Source organism: Cryptomeria japonica, chromosome 2, assembly GCF_030272615.1.
Source record: "Cryptomeria japonica chromosome 2, Sugi_1.0, whole genome shotgun sequence".
NCBI lineage: Eukaryota > Viridiplantae > Streptophyta > Pinopsida > Cupressales > Cupressaceae > Cryptomeria > Cryptomeria japonica.
Genome location: NC_081406.1, coordinates 628,487,454 through 628,509,572, shown reverse-complemented (window position 1 = coordinate 628,509,572; position 22,119 = coordinate 628,487,454). Strand labels below are relative to the sequence as shown.

At 36.5% G+C, this 22,119-nt stretch overlaps 1 protein-coding gene across 2 annotated transcripts in view; it reads left to right on the top strand.

Moving 5' to 3' along the window:
* The first annotated feature begins 1,662 nt into the window (after positions 1-1,662).
* LOC131078657 (uncharacterized) overlaps positions 1,663-22,119 on the top strand; it is a 36,530-nt gene continuing 16,073 nt past the window's right edge. For both annotated transcript variants that reach the window (XM_058016401.2, XM_058016400.2), the window contains exons 1-4: positions 1,663-1,898; positions 2,008-2,134; positions 2,246-2,321; positions 13,927-13,999. In XM_058016401.2, the coding sequence (XP_057872384.2) occupies positions 1,842-1,898; positions 2,008-2,134; positions 2,246-2,321; positions 13,927-13,999 (333 nt within the window). In that variant the 5' untranslated portion in view covers positions 1,663-1,841. The remainder of the gene's footprint in view (positions 1,899-2,007; positions 2,135-2,245; positions 2,322-13,926; positions 14,000-22,119) is intronic.

Here is a 22,119-nt window from a genome sequence, read left to right as displayed (position 1 = left end):
TTTTGTGGGACCTACTTTAGCAAGGTGGCATCCTACATGGTAGGTGACTAGGGTGACATGCAAGCTAATTATGTGGAAATAGGAGTTGACTTGGTGGACCCCACTATGAAGCTAAATTGGTGGCACGTGTCATGTTGTAAGAGCTCTTATGACTAATTATGATAGATTTGCTAACTAACTTGTCAAATGACAGATTATGACAATATAAGAGTCAATTATGATTGGTTAATGGCAAGTGGGCCCTAATGTCTATGCATGCATGCAGGTGCGTTACATGTATAGGAGTGAATATGTACATGTTGAGGAAGGTATTGGGATTGGAGATGACTATGGTAGGTGGGTCCCAATTATGATAGTGTTTTACATACACGGGTGTTGCATGCATGCATACACTATTCATGTCAACAAGAGTTGTTTGAGAGCTTGCAAGTTTTAGAGTCTTTCCATGTGGCAATCCTTGGCATCCACCTTTGACGTCTTCCTATTTTTCATTATCACTCCTATATATTGGATACTTTTGCATTTTTTGTATAGAGATTATGTTTTTGCAAGTACTATTACGCTAATAGAATCATTCAAGAATCATTGTCATTGTTGAAGACTTATGTTAATGATCTTTTCTCTAAGATTGTATTGTAATCACATTTGATTACTGACAATACAAAGGGGTATGCTTTTAGAGTGATTTTTTTCCCCCAAAAGGTTTTCCCCATGTAACTTTGGTGTTATTGTTTGTTACAATTTTGAAAATTGTTTAAGTTGTTTTAATGTGCACCAATATTGTCACTGTTAAGGGTTTGAAGAAAAGATTGCACTTCCTTCATTATATTGGTGTAGGAAGTTGTTTTCGCTTATCTCACTTCCTTTTAACATTATCATAGGAAATATTATTAGTAGATTCTCTTGGATCAACACACTAAGTATTGCTCAATCACTCATTAGTTTGCATCATACTTAAAAAAAGAAGATGCAGTGGCCAACTTAACAACCTCCACTACCAACTCACATCGACATTCATTGCCACTCATTATCTCTTTGACTATTACTGTTAACTTAATCTTTTGGCTTGACTAAGGTGCAAGAGAGTTAAATTGCATTGCAAGCTCCAATATGCCCCTTTATATCATACCACTATTTTACTTACCTTAAAAATCACTAAGCCAATGAGTTCTACATGTGTTGAAGATCGGTTCTATCCAAGACAAAATTGTGCCCTAAATAAGATTAATGCAATGATCGCATTCCAAACATTCAATTCCTTGAAATCCAATAATCTTAACTCTTTAATACAAAATCTATTTTCAGAGTTCAATTTACAAACATCTATCATCACATAATATTAATTTAAATCTACCTTTTATCAAATTCAAAAAACAAAATCTTATCATATCATTTATATTTAAATATATATTTAATTATAATCTTTATTAAATTATTTAAATCAGTTGAAATACTCTTTTAATTCCTACAAATATCTTTTTAATAATTAATTTACTCACCTCACTCATTAACACACTACCATATATATACTTGATTGGAGGGTGTGTTTTATCTGCCTTCAAATATATATCCTTATACTAAATCTATATTTCAAATATCTTTAATTTTACAATATTGCTTTTATTTTTTCAAATATCCTACGTCAATTTCATAAAAATCACTTTTTTTTTTTCAAATTAGAACGGAAAGAAAAACAATAACAATGCCGTCTCGTGCTGTAGATTGACCTAGGGATATTGAAATTCTTGTCCAAACCCTCTAATTTTGATGGGAAATGCAGACACTTATTCGAATTGTATCGGATAAATTTCTTAGAGGGATACAACAGTTTTGGCACATAAATGTTGGGAAAAAAACGCCTGATCCTTCCAGGCTTCCTTTCTCATGATGCCTGCAAGGTATATATAATCGTTTTACTCTCCAGTTTTGTGTTTATTAAATCCTAAATTTCAGAGGGTTCAAATTATATCTTGAATTGTGTTTTATTTATTTTTTAATAACATCCAGGAGCTGGAATTTATTCACAAGAGTTGCAGCACAGTTGGGTACAGAGCTAATGTCTTCTCCACTACCCTTGCACACTTGATTGCCACCAATTGTGCTTATCTCATCATGCCTTTTATCCCTATCAGAGGTAACTAAACGCCTTTATTCTTTTTATGTGTAATAAAATTGGAGGGGTTTATAGCAATATTGAATGCTATTGTAAGAATTTTAGTGAATTGAATGCCAATGATATGCTCAGAAAAGCTGAGGGAGAGCATAGAAGATTTCTTTGATTGTCAGTTGGAGCTCTTTATAGAATTCACCGGTCTCATTAGGTATGTGATAAACATTATAAACAAATACCCCTTTTTCAAAAAAAGAAGAAAGAAAAGTTTTTAGGTTTGCTCTTTTTTGAACGTACAGATGGCTATTCAGACATGAAATTCACAAATCTAGTTCCTGAATATTGAGAATTAGGCCGATTTTCTTAAAAGAGAAGAAGTGATTTTTTAATTTAAAAGTGCAAAGATTACACAGAGTACACCCCATAAATAAGCAAACCGAAAGGACAGAATCACAAACGGCAACGGATCGACGCACTTTGATTTAGATCATTATTTACCCAATTTATTTTTTGTTTTCTTTTTGCCAGTACAAATATTCGAAGAAGCCTCTTTGGTTCTGATGATAGCATTCTTCTTGCTTCCTTAGGTTTTTTTTTTTTATATATATATATAATTGTTAGAGATTTTTTTTTTTAGGTGTCTAGTTTTTTAATCATTTTTTCACATAAAAGTGCTATAGATGCCTTGAGAAGGATATCTCTTGATGTATACAAATATAAACTATGTAGTAGTGCTGATACCCAACATTAGTTGCATGCCCTAGTTTAACTAATTCATGCTGCACGCACCAAGTAGTACACTTGAATTAATGGTACGATACCTTATTTAAATCTCTAAAGTTCAAAACCTGTAATAGTTGTTTGTCAAAATAAACACAAAAAAGATTCAGATGATAATAATTTTTATTGGATCAATCTTGCACTCTAACCCATAAATATTTGTAGAACAATCTCCTACTGTTAGACTTTGTTGATTAATTTAAAATCTCCAGATCTTTGAATTGGTGCATTATCACATTTAAAAAATACAATATAAGAGAGCTTAGAATATGAAAATTCAATTTCCTTAGGTTTAGGACTACGGATATAACATTACCAAATTGAAAGAAAGTCCAATGCGGCCTTCGGATTAGGCAATAGCTCTGAGATGAGAACTAAACTTTGACTGTACCATATTTCTAAATTGTAGAACAGAGATGCAAGCAGCGAGTAAACTGCCACATGTAAATGCTTAAATATGGGTCTTTGTATTCAATCCGGCTAAATTGAACTAAATTGAGATAAGGGAAGTGAATATATGCTGTAGAATCATACCATAACATGATAGCTGATGCCATAAATAGTTTGAATGTAATTTCCCCTTTTGGATATTCCTTTTAACAATAATATTCCCTCAAAATATGATAATATAGTTTAATCAAAGATTACAAATTTATGATATATATATTGAGGTCAACAAATTACACCACAACACCCAAAGCTGATCAAATCATGAATTTTCTGGAAATACTTGCAAATCTGCTTAATTTGAGGGTTTTGTCTCTAACTCAACAGTGACAATACCAAGGACCCTGCCCCTAGCATGTCAAGGGCATAAAAGGATTGCCGTGCTTCTAATCCTTAACCCACCTGGGAGGGGTTTTGTCCTCCTTGACCAAGATTTGGATCCAAACTGATTAAGACCATGAAAGGTTCCCAACCTTCCCATTCTCGTGAGCCCGGAAGGGACTTCGTCCTTCTGATTTGCCAATACTATGTAGAATTCAAAACTGATAACTAGATGTATTTGCTTGACTATTGCTAATTAACATTTCTTGATGGATTGACTATGTCAATCTTGAATAATACTTGAATGTTTTTTAAATGATGGCTTCTAGGGTTGATTTTTGGAATTATATTTATTGCTGAGTGTATTTCTGAATTGCTGTTCTGAATTGATATTCTGAATTGACGCGTCTCCCAAATGGTTTGTGCTACCTCTTATATCTTCTATTTGGAGGGAGTCGCACCTCTTCAATGTTTTTGTCCTTTCCAAGAGTTACGTCTTTTCATAATTAATCACTGCCCTGCATTTTAATAACTTTTTTATATGTTTGTTATTGGAAATCACTGCCCTTTTAACCTTGATCGACTCCTTTATTGAATCACTTTTTTTTTATGATTACATCTCCCAAGTTTTATTTATTAAAAATGCCACATTGTGATTTTTAAGGGCTGTGGTTCCTTGGTGGGGGAATGACAGTCCACCCTTCACAAGATTGCTTGTCCACAAGCAATTGTAAGTGGGGATGATAAAAAATTTCTGCTCCTTCCTAAGTGGCATCCTCCATAGGCAAATTCTTTGATTTAGTTAGATATTCTAGAATAACCTTATTTTATAATTTTTTTTTCTGTCATGTTAATGATGGCCTCAAGTGGGGGATACTTAGGACATGCTGTAACACCTTAGTGAGTTGAGATATGTGAAAGACATTATGAATTACTATTTGTGGGTAACTCCAATTCATAAGCAACTTCACTGATCCTTCTTATAATCTTATAAGGCCCATAGAATTGTGGCTGGAGTTTCTTAGTGCCACTTCCCTTGATAGAGGGTTATTTATAAGGTTGCAACCTTAGGAAGACTGAGTCTCCAACTTCAAATTTTCTTTTAGATCTTCGACGATTGGCATACATTTTTTGTTGATTCTGGGCGTGTTGGAAGTTGTCTTTGAGTGCGTTTAAAATATCCACACTTTGTTGCACCAAGTCTCTTGCTCCAGGGACTCTACTATTTGTGAGAATCAAATCTCCAAATGATATTACCTCATATTCATATGGTGCCTTGAAAGGACTGATTCCTATTGACATATGATGAGTAGAATTGTAACAATATTCTCCAAGATGTAGCCATTTGACCCATGCTGTGTGCTGTCGTCGTACATAATTCTGTAAATATCCTTCAAGACACTTATTTACAATTTCAGTTTTCCCATCCATTTGTGGGTGATAACTAGTTCCCTTGCCAACTTAAAGAGTTCTTGCCAAAATAAACTGAGGAATCTACCATCTCTATCTCTAGCAATGTTTTTGGGTAACCCATTTAGTTTGAAGATTTCTCTAAAGAAGAGGTCAGCTACTTGTGGTGCTCTATATTCAGAAGATATTGCATGAAAATGAGCATACTTTTTTAGCCTATCCACCACCACAAATATACAATCCTTTCCTTGTACCTTTGGAAGTACTATTATGAAGTCCATGGAAATGTTCTCCCATTTTGATTTGGTATTGGTAAGGGTTGTAATAAACCGGCTAGAAATGTTTGCTCCACTTTGTTTCTTTGACAAACCATACATCCCCTAATATGCTTCAAAATATCTCCTTTGAGGCCTTTCCAAGAAAATCTTTCCCTTGCTTGTATGTTTTATAGCAACCTTGATGACTTGCTAATGGAATATCATGGCATGCCCGCATAATCTTTTCTTTCATTTTTGATCCTAGGATGAGATATATTCTATCTTTGTAGAGAATGAACTCTTCCACCACCTTGTACTTATCTTTTTTCTTTCTTTCCAATATATCATTTGCCAATGTATCCTTGGCATATTCCACAAGTATAGAACACAAGTGAGGTCTTCATGATAAATCATCGGCCAAGATACTATTCTTTCCCTTCATGTACTCAATATTAAAGACACAGGCTTGCAACTTGCTAACTCACTTTTGCTATCTATCATTTAGATCCTTTTGGTTCAAAAAGAATCATAGTCTCTTATAGTTGTTCTTGACAGTAAATCTTCTGCAAACTAGGTATTGTCTAAACTTAGCCAGAGCACGCAGTCCTAAAAATCCTCTTCACTCAATGACTAGAAGATTTCTATTATCGTCTTAATAAGAAGGGAGGTATATCTACTTTACCTTGGTACATTATTGTATTAGAATCCTCATTCATATTCACTTTTGAAAGGGTCAGTCTGATTAAGGCGTCACCTTAGCTTCACTTTTGAAAGGGTTGGTCTGGTTAAGGCGTCACCTTAGCTTCACTTTTGAAAGGGTTAGTCTGATGAAGGCGTTTCAAGAGTGCCTCCTTTTGGCTAGGGCAGTGTAGCAATAGATCAAGAAGTGCCATAATGGTACATGTATTTCCCAATTCTTTTGTGATGTTATAGGATCCCTTGGTTGACCAATTAGTCCTATTTTGATCAGCCTTGGCTTGTGCACTGTAGGATCCTTTAGGTGGAACCAGATTGTTGTTAGCATTAGGCTTAGCTGGTTTGGGACTATTTTTGGGTGGAGTGGATGTTGTGAATGGTCCTTTGTTTTGATTCCTCAAGTTGTAGGTACCCCTTGTATTCTAAAATGCTTGTGCATCATAGGTTTCAACCTTTGATTCATCATCCTCTTGATCAGGGAATATGAATGTATCCGCTACCATGGTTATATCAATGGTGTTAGAGTTATTTCCTGAGTTTTGCCCCATTGGTTGAGAATCAGCTTGAGCAATATTTATAATCTTTTCCATCTGGGCAAAATTAACCTCATCGGGAGACGATAGTATAATACTTCATCTGGGCAGCATCTGATTGTATGATACCACACACACACACACACACACACACACACACACACATGGTATCATACCTAGGGTATCGAAAGGCACTGAGTGCCAAAAAATAACAAAAAAAAGACATTTTTTAACTTCTTATGGCATCGAAAATCCAAAAACCTCCCTAAAAGCATCATTTCACCCACAATTCAAAGATCATTTTGCTCTCTTCAATCTCTCCTTTCTCATTTTGGCATTCTGAAGGGCAACTATATTTATCTTCATCACTACCATATTGGCATTTGGTATTGATCAATGATGAAGTATCATACTATCAAATATATTTAGTTTTAAAATTCTGTATATTTCTTTAAATATTAATTTTTTTGGCATGTGTGTGTGCGTGTATTTCTCTCTCTCTCTCTCTCTCTCTCTCTCTCTCTCTCTCTCTCTTGTTGTTGGTAACTAGGCCTATATATGGGTTCGGATTGCCTTAAGGCAACATCCGAACCCATTTAGGTTTGGGCCCTATCCTAAAGGGTAACGTGACCCCAATTCTAAGCCTAACCCTATTCCTCACACCATCCTAAATACACATGCCACAATAACTACATTGGCGCCAAAAGAAAGGAGGCCGACTTGCAATAATAAAGGTGAAGGTGCATAGAAATAAAGATACTTTGCAAAAGACATTTCATTCATTTCATTCAAGTAAAGCGAATTAGCTCTGCCTGAAAAGGTGCGAATTCACAAGGAGGGTGCGAAATTGTCCAAGAGGACATAGTCTGTTTTGGTACAGACTTGAAGAACTTAGAAGTGCAGATCTGTCATACAAAAGGGATCAGATCTGACAAGGAAGCTAAGTATTGTACTTGTGATTTTAAGGGAGAATATATAATCTGACTTGTGGGTCTTTAATACTGGGTTTTTCCTCCTTGGAGGTTTTCCCAGGGTATGTGTGTTTGTCTCTTGTTTACTTCCTTCATTTCTGAGTTTACTAAATTATGTGTTACTAAAATTTTACAAATCTGATTAACAAACTAGGGCATAATTAAAGGACATAAAACTGATTACTGATCTAGGGCACAAAATTACATGGTATCAGAGCTAAGGTGTCTCTAACTTCTGATTTTAGTGAATCATTTGTTGCATATAGCTGCTGTTTCTTTTCAGATTAAAATGTCAGGTTTGAGGGCTGAAGATAGACTTGATGGAGCACTTGATTTTGCTGCTTGGAAAGTCTGTATTCTATTGATCCTTAAAGAAAATGATTTGCTGAAATTCGTAGAAGAAGAAGGGCTGTCCCCTCCAGAAGATGCTGAAGAGCTGAAACAGTTCAAGAAAGACTCCCTCAAGGCTAGGAAGATCATAATTGAGTGCGTTAAGAATCATCTTGTCACCGTCATATCAAAGTTTGTGTCTGCCAGGGAAATGATCAAACACTTGGAAGGGATGTATGAAGTCAACAACCTCAGCAGGGCTCTTGCTCTAAGACAACAACTTCTTCACATGAAAATGAAAGAAGAAGACTCAATCATAGACTACTTCATGAAGATCAATGAACTAAAGGACAAGCTAAGTACTCTTGATTGCCAAATCTCAGATAAAGATCTTGTTATGATTGCATTAAATGGTCTACCTGATGAATGGGAACCATTCATTCGTAGCATTGGTGGAAGAGCCGATCGTCCCAACTTTGAGCATCTTCAATTTGATTGCATCGAAGAGGAATCTCGAATTGGGGTAAGAGGAAAACTCAAGAACTCTCACAAAGATAATCATGTTCTCTTAGCTAAATCTAGGAAAGGTGGACATTGGAAGAAAGAAAAGAGAAGCAAAGATTTTAGATCCTCCTCCTATGATCCAAGGAAGAAGTCAAGAGATTCCTCTCATATTCGTTGCTTCAAATGTGATAAGTATGGTCACTATGCCAAAGATTGTCAGAATGATCCAAAGGAAAGGGAAGTCAATTTAAATGAAGTTGCCGAACAAAGTGAGGATTATCTCCTCATCTCTGCTCTATCCAGCAATGTTCCTACGTACAGTAATACGTGATACTTGACAGTGGTGCCTCCAGACACATCTCAAGTTTTCGTGAGCATCTCTCAGATCTGATTGAAAAGGACACCAACCTTCATGTGGTAATCGGTGATGATGCTCGATACTCGGTAAAAGGTTCTGGTACCACCTCTTTTAAACTAGATTCTGGTATTTCCTTACAACTCTGTGATATTCTCTTTGTACCTGGTATTAAAAGAAATCTTATTTCCATTTCTGCCTTAGAAGATAAGGGTTTGCAAATAGCATTTTCTGAAGGGAAAGTACTCGCTTGGTCTAAGAAATCTAATTTCAAAACTACTCGTGTTATTGGAAATAGATGTGATAGTTTATATAAGCTTGCAGCTAATCCAATTCAAGCTCTCATTCATGAGGCCCCTGAATCATGCGAGCTATGGCATAGAAGACTTGGACATCTACACTTTCAAGCCCTTCCCACTCTCGGTAAAATGGTTAAAGGTATGCCTAAACTTAGTTTATCTCATGATGATGCTTGTAAAGGTTGTGCAATGGGTAAGAATGTAAAAAATCCTTTTCATAAAAGCGATAGTAGGACTAAAGAAAAAATAGAACTTATTCATTCAGATTTATGTGGTCCTATGTCTGTAGCATCTCCTAGTGGTTTCCTATATTATGTTATCTTCATAGATGATTTCTCTAGGAAAACATGGATCTACTTTCTTAAATCTAAAGAATCTGAAGAAGTCCTAAACAGATTTAAAGAATTCAAAGCCTTAGTTGAAAATACTACAGGAAATCGAATTAAATGTTTAAGGTCTGACAATGGAGGTGAATACACCTCAGGTAGTTTCTATGACTTTTGTGTTAAAGCAGGAATTAAGAGGGAGTTCTGTGTTCCCTACAATCCTCAGCAAAATGGAGTTGCTGAAAGAAAGAACAGGACCATTGTTGAAGCTGCAAGAGCCATGATCCATGATCAAGACCTGCAACCTTTTTTATGGGCGGAAGTATCCAAAACTGCAGTTTATATTCAGAATAGATGTCCTCATCGTGCCCTAAAGAATGTGACTCCTGAAGAAGCCTTTACAAGAATCAAACCTGACATCAGCCACCTAAGGATATTCGGGAGCTCGGTGTATGTTCATGTGCCTAAAGAAAAAGGAACCAAGTTGGATCCTTTTGAAAAGAAAGGCATCTTAGTGGGATACAGCGAATCTTCAAAAGCCTTCAGGATCTACATTTTAGGTCAAAGGTATGTTGAGGTAAGTAGAGATGTAACTTTTGAAGAAGATATTGCTTTCAAAAGATATAAAGGTTCATTATCTAACAATAATGATATGGTGATTGAAAATCAAGATTCAACAGTTGATGCTAACCCTGAGATACAAGAGGAGTCTACTGACCTTCCGGATCAGGAAGTTCAAAATGACCCAACATAACCCATGAACTCTACCGATATACCTTAGGATATTGTAGTCTGCAAGAAGAGACAACTTTGGGTTAGAAACACGATTCAAGATGTTGAAGGATTTGCTGCTCCCAGAGGAACCTTTAGAGATATCAAGAGATTCCAAAATCACGCCAACTACATTTCTGTGATGTGTAATATCATTGAGTTTGAACCTCACAATGTCGAAGAAGCCATGTCCCATCATGCTTGGAAATTAGCCATGGATGAAGACTATGGGTCTATCATCAAGAATGATGTCTGAGACATTGTACCCAGACCCAAAGGTAAGTCTGTTGTTTCCTCTAAATGGTTGTTTAAAATTAAGCATAATGCTGATGGTAGTATTGAAAAATACAAAGCTAGGTTTGTAGCTCATGGTTTTTCTCAAAAGAAAGGAATAGATTATGAAGAAACTTTTGCTCCTGTTGCTAGATATACTTCTATTAGATCTATAATAGCTATTGCTGCAGCCAAAGGTTGGGAACTCCATCAAATGGACGTTAAGACAACCTTTCTCAATGGTGTTATTGAGGAGGAAGTCTATATTGAGCAACCAGAAGGTTATGTAATCCATAAAAGAGATTCTCATGTTTGCAGGTTGAAGAAAGCCTTATATGGGCTCAAACAGGCTCCTCAGGCTTGGTATGAAAGAATTGATAAGTACTTACTAAGCTTAGGGTTTCATAAGAATGATGCTGATGCTAACATTTACCTAAAAGTTTATAATGATGATATGCTTATTTTGGTTTTGTATGTGGATGATTTATTTCTCACTAGTGAAAATAAATTAATTATAAGATGTAAGGAAGAATTAGCCTCAGAATTTGAAATGAAGGATTTAGGTCTAATGCATTACTTTCTAGGGTTAGAAGTATGGCAAAAATCTAATGAAATTTTTCTAAGTCAAGGAAAATATACTATTGATATTTTGAAAAGATTTAGAATGATGGATTGTAAACCTATGCATACTCCTATGAAATCTAACTTAAAGAAGTTAAGTGTTTTAGCAGCTAACTTTGATTTTGAAGATCCATCTGAGTACAGGCAGCTGATTGGATCATTGATGTATTTAGTCAATACAAGGCCAGATATCTGTTATGCTGTGAATGCCCTCAGTTAGTTCATGAGCTTGCCTAAACTTGTTCACCTGGTGGCTGCCAAGCACATCCTAAGATACCTGCGTGACACTATTGGTTATGGGCTGAAGTATTCACTTAACACTTCAATCTTCCTGGAAGGCTATTCAGATTCAGATTGGGCAGGAAGTGTCAAGGACAGGAAAAGTACTTCGGGTATCTACTTCAACTTGGGTTCTGTAGTGATCTCTTGGGCATGTAGAAAACAATCTTCCATAGCATTGAGCACTGCAGAAGCTGAGTACATTGCAATATCTGTTGCATCCAGAGAAGAAGTGTGGCTTCGCAAACTCCTCGTTGGATTATTTGGTCAAACTAGTGGTCCTACCACCATTCATTGTGATAATCAAAGCTATATAAAGATGTGAGTAAATCCTGTATTCCATAACCGGTCCAAACATGTTGAAACACACTATCACTTCATTCGGGATATGGTGCAAAGAGGCGCAATTCACCTAAAGTACATTAGCATGGATGAGTAGGTTGGGGACATCCTTACCAAACCTTTATCCAGAGTGAAGTTCGAGTACTTCAGAGTCAGACTTGGAGTTGTGGAAAACGGAACCTTGATTGAGAGGGAGCTTCAACCTCAGTGACTCTATCTGCAACACTTTGATCATTCTTTGCTTGTGTGCAAGAATGAATTGTGTCCAATCTATGCTTGTGTGCTAGATGGATAATTGTAATTATGTAAAGACCCACTTGTGTATTACACTTTCTATGCTTGTGTGCTAGAACCATCCTATGCTTGTGTGCTAGGTGGAAGATGTAATTCTATGCTTGTGTGCATAGATCCATTCTATGCTTGTGTGCTAGATGGAACTCTAAAAAAAAATTCAGATTATGTATTCTCTTCTTCCCTAGTTAAGAGGGAGTGTTGTTTGTAACTAGGTCTATACATGGGTTCGGATTGCCTTAAGGCAACATCCAAACCCATTTAGGTCTGGGCCCTATCCTAAAGGGTAACGTGACCCCAAGTCTAAGCCCAGCCCTATTCCTCATGCCATCCTAAATACACACGCCACAATAACTACATTGGCGCCAAAAGAAAGGAGGCCGACTTGCAATAATAAAGGTGAAGGTGCATATAAATAAGGATACTTTGCAAAAGACATTTCATTCATTTCATTCAAGTCAAGCGAATTAGCTCTGCCTGAAAAGGTGCGAATTCACAAGGAGGGTGCGAAATTGTTCAGATTTGTGCGAAATTGTCCAAGAGGACATAGGCTGTTTTGGTACAGACTTGAAGAACTTAGAAGTGCAGATTTGTCATACAAAAGGGATCAGATCTGACAAGGAAGCTAAGTATTTGTACTTGTGATTTTAAGGGAGAATATATAATCTGACTTGTGGGTCTTTAATACTGGGTTTTTCCTCCTTGGAGGTTTTCCCAGGGTATGTGTGTTTGTCTCTTGTTTACTTCCTTCATTTCTGAGTTTACTAAATTATGTGTTACTAAAATGTTACAAATCTGATTAACAAACTAGGGCATAATTAAAGGACATAAAACTGATTACTGATCTAGGGCACAAAATTACATCTCTATACACACACACACACACACACACACACATATAGACACACACACATATAGACACATATACATATATGTAGACATACACACACATACATACATACATACATGCATATATGTATATGTGTATCCATATATATGTATATATACACACTGTACCCAAGGAAAAAAAATCCCGTACCCATATCCATACCGGCAACTTAGATATTTAATACATTTAAATGATTTCTACAAGTTAGGAACTGGTTGAAACAATGATAAAATATTTGAACCTTGACAAAAAAACAATATTTTCTTTATTTTCAACCATAGAACCTGTATTGGATGATCATGTGGTATTTTTAAATCATAATATTAATAGCCAGATGATAAAAAGCATCCTACAAACCTTTAGGTTGGGTCCAATGGAAGAGATGAAATCATTAATAATATCTAGATTAATCTAAACATCGTTTGAAGGTTGATTTTATTTATGACAGAAGCTGGATAGAAGTTTGTAGTGGATAGTTATTGGTTCTTTAGCTTTTTGTACTATAAAGTGTAAACCAAACTGAAAAACACTCAGATAACTAAAGTAAAGGAAACTTGACTAATCTTAATCTTATGAGAAAAGCAAATATAAACCTGTTTAAGATTTAGGCTATTTAGCAGATGAGTCTATTCATATTACTTTAGTTATAGAATATTTTACATACTATAGTGGATATTTAGATCTTACACAATTCTGGAACTTTCCATCTTATGCAATTCTTGAACTTTTGATCAGGAACAAACAATTATGTATAGCATAGGTCTTTATATGTATCCTATATATATTGTGTTCTTTCTTATGCTCTACCTTTTTCTCACTTATTTGTTTTTTTCTCAAGTTTAACTGATTAGGTATTTAGCTCTCCACTCTATACTACAAAGATGTGTTTTCAAGTACAATTAGAGAAATTATGTGTTTATGGTTCAACCTTTGTGGTTAGGCATTCTATTGATATACCCTACTTGCTATGGAGTAAATTTTTTTAGACTAACCATGTGAAGCCTGGAAGAAATCAAATGAGGATGTGGGAAATGCTTAATTAATATTTTTAATCTTATTTTTTCCTTTGCCTGATATAATTAGTTTATTTAGTTAATGTCATTATATGTTTATTATTACAGTTGGACTAAAGGGGCAAGCATAGGATGGCATAGTGATGATAATAGACCATATCTCAAGCAGCGCCAATATGCGGTATGTAATTTAATTTTTGCTTTACAGAAATTGCAAGCTACAAACATGCAAGGGAATGCTTTTGTTGAAGATTTAAAGCTCATTTGATAAGCTATGCATATTTACTATTTAGTTTGCATTGTTTGTAGTTGGGTCCTAGATTATCATATAGTAGACAGTTTTTTTTCTCTGTTTCATTATAAACAAATGTAATGTCCCCTATTTATAGGCTGTCAATTCCCAAAGGGAAACATACATTTCTACTTATCATGCTACATTAATTGTCATATTAAATAACTTGGTTGCTCATAGTACAGTAGGTATTGCCCTTATTCAGGCCTAACCTTAATCTCCTTCCAAGTTCCTAGTCCTGGATGGGAGACTTGCTTGTCTAGGGTGCAATGATACCATCTATAATGCAGCCCAGATTACCGGAACCTCAGTCCATTCACCCTTGGGGCCTACAGCCCAGATTTCAGGATCCTGAGTTCTTTCATCCTTGGGGCTCATCTATCATGAGTTGGTTTTACTCTGCCTCTCCCTAATAGCATCACACCATTCCTCAGGAAAAAGAGTCAGAACTGGTTAAGAGCTTGGGACTAGAAACATGTCAATATCTTGCTGTGAGTACACTAACTTCTAATGTATATGAAATTAAGTATGACTGTCATAAATATTGCAGTCTATTTTATTTTTATTCTTTTCTATTTTAATTTTATTACTATTTATTATTAAATTATATTTCAAAGTGGAGACATTACAGTCCGCCCTTCCCAAGTATTCTTGTCCTCGAGCAATGTCGATTTTAATTTTCTCAAACTGAGTCATCTACCAATATGAAACAAACACGGAGCATACACATGAAAAACACGAAGCATACACGTGAATACATGTATTGTTAGATTTCTTCTTATTGACTAGAATGATTCATTGATTCATCTTTACACTACAGGATGGCAGGTTCAAAGCTCTGATACCATTTGTAATGTCCCCTATTTATAGGCTGTCAATTCCCAAAGGGAAACATACATTACTACTTATCATGCTACATTGATTGTCATATTAAATAACTAGGTTGCTCATAGTACAGTAGGTATTGCCCTTATTCAGGCCTAACCTTAATCTCCTTCCGATTTCCTAGTCCTGGATGGGAGACTTGCTTGTCTAGGGTGCAATGATACCATCTCTAATGCAGCCTAGATTACCGGAACCTCAGTCCATTCACCCTTGGGGCCTACAGCCCAGATTTCAGGATCCTGAGTTCTTTCATCCTTGGGGCTCATCTATCATGAGTTGGTTTGACTCTGCCTCTCCCTCTCCCTAATAGCATCACACCATTCCTCAGGAAAAAGAATCAGAACTGGTTAAGAGCTTGGGACTAGAAATATGTCAATATCTTGCTGTGAGTACACTAACTTCTAATGTATATGAAATTAAGTACGACTGTCATAAATATTGCAGTCTATTTTATTTTTATTCTTTTCTATTTTAATTTTATTACTATTTATTATTAAATTATATTTCAAAGTGGAGACATCACAGTCTGCCCTTCCCAAATTTGCTTGTCCTCAAGCAATGTCGATTTTAATTTTTAATTTTCTCAAACTGAGTCATCTACCAATATGAAACAAACACGGAGCATACACATGAAAAACACGAAGCTTACACGTGAATACATGCATTGTTAGATTTCTTCTTATTGATTAGAATGATTCATTGATTCATCTTTACCCTACAGGATGGCAGGTTCAAATCTCTGATACCATTTGTAATGTCCCCTATTTATAGGCTGTCAATTCCCAAAGGGAAACATACATTACTACTTATCATGATACATTAATTGTCATATTAAATACTTAGGTTGCTCATAGTACAGTAGGTATTGCCCTTATTCAGGCCTAACCTTAATCTCCTTCTGATTTCCTAGTCCTGAATGGGAGACTTGCTTGTCCAGGGTGCAATGATACCATCTCTAATGCAGCCCAGATTACCGGAACCTCAGTCCATTTACCCTTGGGGCCTACAGCCCAGATTTCAGGATCCTGAGTTCTTTCATCCTTGGGGCTCATCTAGCATGAGTTGGTTTTACTCTGCCTCTCCCTAACAGCATCACACCATTCCTCAGGAAAAAGAATCAGAACTGGTTAACAGCTTGGGACTAGAAATATTTCAATATCTCACTGTGAGTACACTAACTTCTAATGTATATGAAATTAAGTATGACTGTCATAAATATTGCAGTCTATTTTATTTATATTATTAAATTATATTTTAAAGTGGAGACATTACAACAAACATCACTATAACAACATTATTCTACAAATCTCTGAGGCCTAGCCTTAACATCCAATGACTACAACTCTTGTTGATTGTTCTGAAACACCTTATGAATTTATAAAGTTGAGTAACTTTAGGTAATTTTGTTATGCATTTGTTTATGGAAATAAACTATTTATATACATGTATATGTTTTATTTTATTTAGTTTTTGATTTGTAAATTGCTGCCAAGGGGACAGCTCCCTTTCTATTGAACTTAAACAAAAGATTACATATGTTTCAGCCAGTGGTCCTCGAAAAAGATTGATCCTCAGACTCATCAACAAAGCCTTCCTCCTCACCATCCTCCTCTGATACATATCCTCCATGTGAATTATAATGCAAGATATACAGAAGCCCCTCAATCTTCCATTAATCTATGTCTCCATCTCGTGTGTGATTACATCCCCATAATCCTTCAGAAATTTTCTGTACTCCAGGTTACATTTTAGTAGACCTGTTTGTAGAAGCTTCAATGCTTGCCTTGTGGAGCTGTTCTCCATGAGGGCCTGCTTTGAGAATAGTCCTCCCAGGCAGTCACTTCTACTTTTGTTGTAAACTCCAACTGCCTCCACTACCCTTTCCCTGAACACTTTGCACAAAATTTATTGCGACCAGCTTTCCCTAACTTCATCAGCCCATTAAGTCCACTATATTGGACAGGAAAAGCTCTATGTAAAATCTTTCATGGTTGTGTTCACTTGATTTCCCACAGATCTCTGAATAGTGCAATGGCACTCCCAGCATGCTATGAGCTGATGCAGAACAATCGATTTAGTTGTTTTGGAAAAGAGTCACTACATGTGCAAGTGACCACTCCTAGAACAATATTTGAATTGACGTTCGATTACCTCCATTGAGAGGATGACATCCAAATATAACATCACCTCTCTGCATGGGAAGGAGTTCCAAATCAAGATTCATCAAGATTGACATGCATATTGAGAGGATGGGAAGAGTGCTGCCTCATTATTGGCGACTGTCATGCACTCCATCCTCCATTCACGCAAGCAGATTGAGGTGAATACAAGCACCAGGATCATCAACTAGAATAACTAGAATCACGTCTTGGATTTGGACTATCCCACGATTAGCCAATGCATCTGCCACCCTGCTCCCCTCCTGATAATTGTGTTGTACTGAACAGTTTTCCATTTAATCCAAGGTTTGCTTGATTTGATTTATTAGGCTTTTTAATCCAATTTTGATTTTTTCCAGATCTAATTGTCTTAATGCATATCATTGGATCCCCTTCTATGTCAATTTACTTGATGTTCTTTTGTTCACACATTTTAAAATCAGCCAGCAAAGCCGTGAACTTTTCCTCATTATTGGTGCCCATAGGTAAACTTTTTGATAATGCTCCAACCAGCTTGCCATTTTCATCTCAAATTAAGCTCTTGGCACTCAAGGCCCCTGGGTTGCCCTGTGACACATGATCAAAATTGAGAATCAATTGTTCTGTAGGTGGTGTATGCCACTTTTATCTCTTCTCTTTTGCTTTTCTAAAGACTCCTCTCTGAGCCAGCTATGAATGACCTCGAGTTTTTGAATAATCAGAGGATGAGGAGATATCTGCAAAAGTTCCATCTTGATTCCTTTCTTTCTTTATGTGCCACCTTTGAAGTCATTGGGGCAACTGTTGTGGCATTAAATTGTTTTGTAGAGGGGTTCTTCTCACATGACTGTCTTAGTTTCCTTGGTTAAGTTTTTTTGTATTGTAGACCCATTTTGGCATACAATAGAGCAACTCTTCTATCCCAAATCATTCATATTCCCTAAATTTTTGGTGCTAGCTGATGTGTGCTTGCATTTGCCATTGGATTATGACAAACATCTCTATTCCAGGATGTTGTTTCTTGCCATTCAACGTCGTGATTTGTACAAGCTGTGTTTAGGTTCTTCATTCATAGTGCTGGTTAGCACCCTCGTATGAACAAGTAGGTGATATCAGCCTTATAAAATGGATATGAATTTTTTGTGTTGGCTTGTTGTCCTGCTGCCTTCTACAATAGCTTTATTTTTTATAACATTTTTTACTCAAATTTTATGTAAACCTAGCCATTTCTTCAACTCTCTTGTTCAGAATTTAAATTTTGCATGATATCCACTTATTCCATGTACTACTCTTCCAACTTCTCTTGAGTACTCATTGTGGCTGCTTTGTCTACTTTTGTTTTTTCGGTGATAGAGCGGGGACCACCCCAACAGCAGCATTTACACCGTAATGGTTCACAATCGTGAGCCCATTGGAACAGCGAAGGCACAAGCCTGCGCTCACAGTAGCCCAGCGTGATTTGAACCTTGGTGGCACCATTAACAATGCCGCATCTTAACCAATTCACTGCGGGATGAACCTGCTTTGTCTACATATTGCTAAATGAAGACATAATGAATAAGCTTGCACTGTAACAAGATTTTCAGCTCAATTTCTTTAGGTATATTCATTCCTTTAGAAATAAACCCACTTCTTAATTCCATCTTGTTTGACATGTTTAAGTCAAATGCTATTGAAATTTCCATTTTTTTTTAACATGCTGGAGTCTTGACTGATTGGACCCCAAGTTTTGATGCTTTTAATTTTTATTTACAATTTATATTATTAACTCCCTTGCACCACATGTTTCTTATGTGCATGAGGCTCCTTTGCTTAGCTTCCTCCATGTCTCTTGCCTCCTTTGCCAAGATCTGAACCATCATGGGCTCTAGTTGGAGTCTTGTAGACCAACATGACATTCTTCCCATGGTCAAGTACTCACCCTCTAGTTGACCAATATCATCTGTTTTTCATCTTCCCCTTTTCTGTCATCTTCTTCTTTGTCTCATTTTATTGAAGTCATCATCCCTCTTGTATCGTATACACAACTTGTGTCATGCTAGCCTTCTTGGTTTAGATCTGTCTCCATTTGCTTCAACTCCTAGCACATCATCTTACCTAGTCTCATCACGTTGCTCCATTTGCTTTCCTTCCCCTTTTTTCTTACTACTACTTCTTGGTGCTAGCCTAGGACCTTTCCTATTCAAGCTTTTCAATCCTATCTTGTTTTGGTAAATCCCATAGTTGAAAAACTTGGACTTGGCAATAAGTTGGCTGACTCAAGACTTGGCAAAAACTTGGTAAATTTTCTGAATGTTAAAAAACACATAAATTTGTAAAACAGCTATTCAAAAACATGCATGCTACTGAATTTAGGGAACACATTACTAGTTTTTGTTATATATAAATCAAAATTTTATTTTAATACACATTATAGACCAAAAAACAAGCTCCATAAATATCAACTTCAATGCAAATGACAGTTTCAAATTACTTTCAATGCTCATGATGTACAAATTTCTTTTGTGACTAAAGCTCAAAAAAGTTTGCTGATGTGTAGGTATCCTCAAATTAGATGTTTCTTTTGTAGCTTCTTGTTGATGAACAATATCATCCCCAACGGGAGCATGTTGTGAATTTGATGATCCCCACATTGATGTCTCACCTTCCTCTTCATATGCTGCCACTTTCGCTTACCTTTATCTTGCCTCCCTCTTTGAATCAGCCATATCATCCTTAGTTATCAATGGTTCCACAATGTCAACAACTCAATTGGAATGTGGTTTGATTTTATTGAGGTCAAGCCTCTCAAGTGCTTCTCCATCCATTCTTCTTCAAAGTTAGAGTCTGGCAAATTGAAGGAAGCTACTTCCTCATTGACTACTTGGTTCTTCAAATCTAATATATATTTCGGATCCTTGTTCTCTATGGAGATTGTATTCTTTTTCCAGTTGTGATTGCTTTTGGTTGCTACCAGCCAACCCTGACCCAACAATGTGTCGTATGCTTTTTTTTAGGAAGGAAATGACCACAATATTCAACAAAAATTCTTGGGTTCCAGTAATTACCTTTTGGCCCATTAAAACTCCATGTACCTTGTGGATCTGCACTCACTAATTGAAAAGTTGGGGGCCAAATGGTCGACTTGCCTAGACTTCTCCAAGTGCCTACCAGAAGTAAGTCCACACCAAATTTGACATCATTAATTGTATTGGTGAGATTCCTTCCAGGGATCTCCATATTCACCACCAGGGATCTCCCTATTCACCACCGTTGGTTTCTTTGTTGTGTTAACCTATGTCATAGTGTTCACCGAATTTCATGGTTGAAGTTTGAAATTTGGCGAACATTAAAAAAATGTATAAAATTCGTTAAAATTTATAGCTAAGTTCATATAGAAAAGGGCAATTGTATTTTTATTGATTTATCATTTTGCAAAACGTTTTTATTAGGGTTTTTGAGAACAAAATTTATCCTGCTCGTGGCTAGGGCATAATACATTTCAAGGTACGACTGTAGAGAAACGGTGGGTGAGAGGAGTTTCTTTGCATGATAGGCCATGCCACCATGGGAAACTTGCAGGTTTGAGGAAATCCATGAGGTCTCTTCAGTGATGAATGTCTCGTCGACCATGAACCCTGCCAAATGATGGTGACGAGACAAGCTTCGAAGAGGAGGTTCACAAGACTCAGGACAGCCATGGAGTCACTATTGAAAGGTATGACAAAGATTCTAGTTTTAATATTCATCATAGCAACAATTTACTATTCTTTCATGATCATGATTGGAAAAATCCCCTTTTTTTGTATCTGTTGGAAATGAAGTGAACACATTATCTAGATTGGATGACATAAAGAGTCATGACACCAAGAAACCAATATGAGCAAAATATCATTCTTCTTGATTTGTACATGATGAAGAGCACTATGAAGGAAATAAAATCAGCTTTCTTACATATGATACATGACAGAAATGTAGTCACCAAGATTGCAGATGAGGCTTTGATGATGTCTAGGGGGAAAAGGAGAGAGATTAGCGAGCTCACCATTGAGCTTGAATCCACAAAGCTTGCTTTGGAAAGTGTCCAACAGGCACTTCTTGAAGCGAAAGGACAACTCTATGAGGCCAAACAATTCAGGGAATAGGAGAATAGGGAAAGGGGCAAGGAGATCAAACAGGTAATGGAGGAGTTTGATTGCATTCAGGAGTTTGAAATTGCACATTGTCCCTAGAGATCAGAAAATGTAAGTTTGGAGCAGCAGGATGTTTGGGTGGAGCATAAGGATTATGATAGTAATCAGCTGTTGATAAACCATCGTTTGGTGTGGATGCTGATATGACATTTGATAATCCACTCTTTGAGTTGGATGATGCAGCTTTTTCTGATTTTATTGATATGATTGGAGTTGATCACAGGATTTGGGACCCAGGTGCAGTTTCCAGCAATGTGGTGTTGAGTCAGGATTGGAGTTGTGGACAAAATTCCAGAGTTAGTACTACTGTCCACTTTCTAATCAGCATCCAGAGGACTATGGTTCTTGACGTGCAGATGAGTTGGTATGCCTTTTCAGTCCAGCAGTGAAATATTTGGTGGGTGGAGTTGGTCGCTAGAGGTGATTTGATCATAGGAGAGGTCTTATCAACTATTTTCATGCTCACATCTCCTACGTTTTCTGGGGTATTTCATATTGTTAGCTTCTGCCCTTGCATTTTTGTGTTGGTTATGGTGACATCATTTTATGAGCAGATAGGTTTTGAGTGCTTGCAGACTTTATGGCAGCGGGTTGTGGGAGATCTTCCAGGTACAATTCAGTTAATTTCCACTTCCACTTGGGTGAGTGATGACTATTGCAATCATTCCATGATGCCGCCCTTGCATTTCTACATTGAATATGGTGACATCATTTTATGAGTAGATAGGTTTTGAGCGCTTGCAGACTTTATGGCAGCGGGTTGTGGGAGATCTTCCGGGTATTGTTCAGTTAATTTCTACTTTCACTTTGGTGA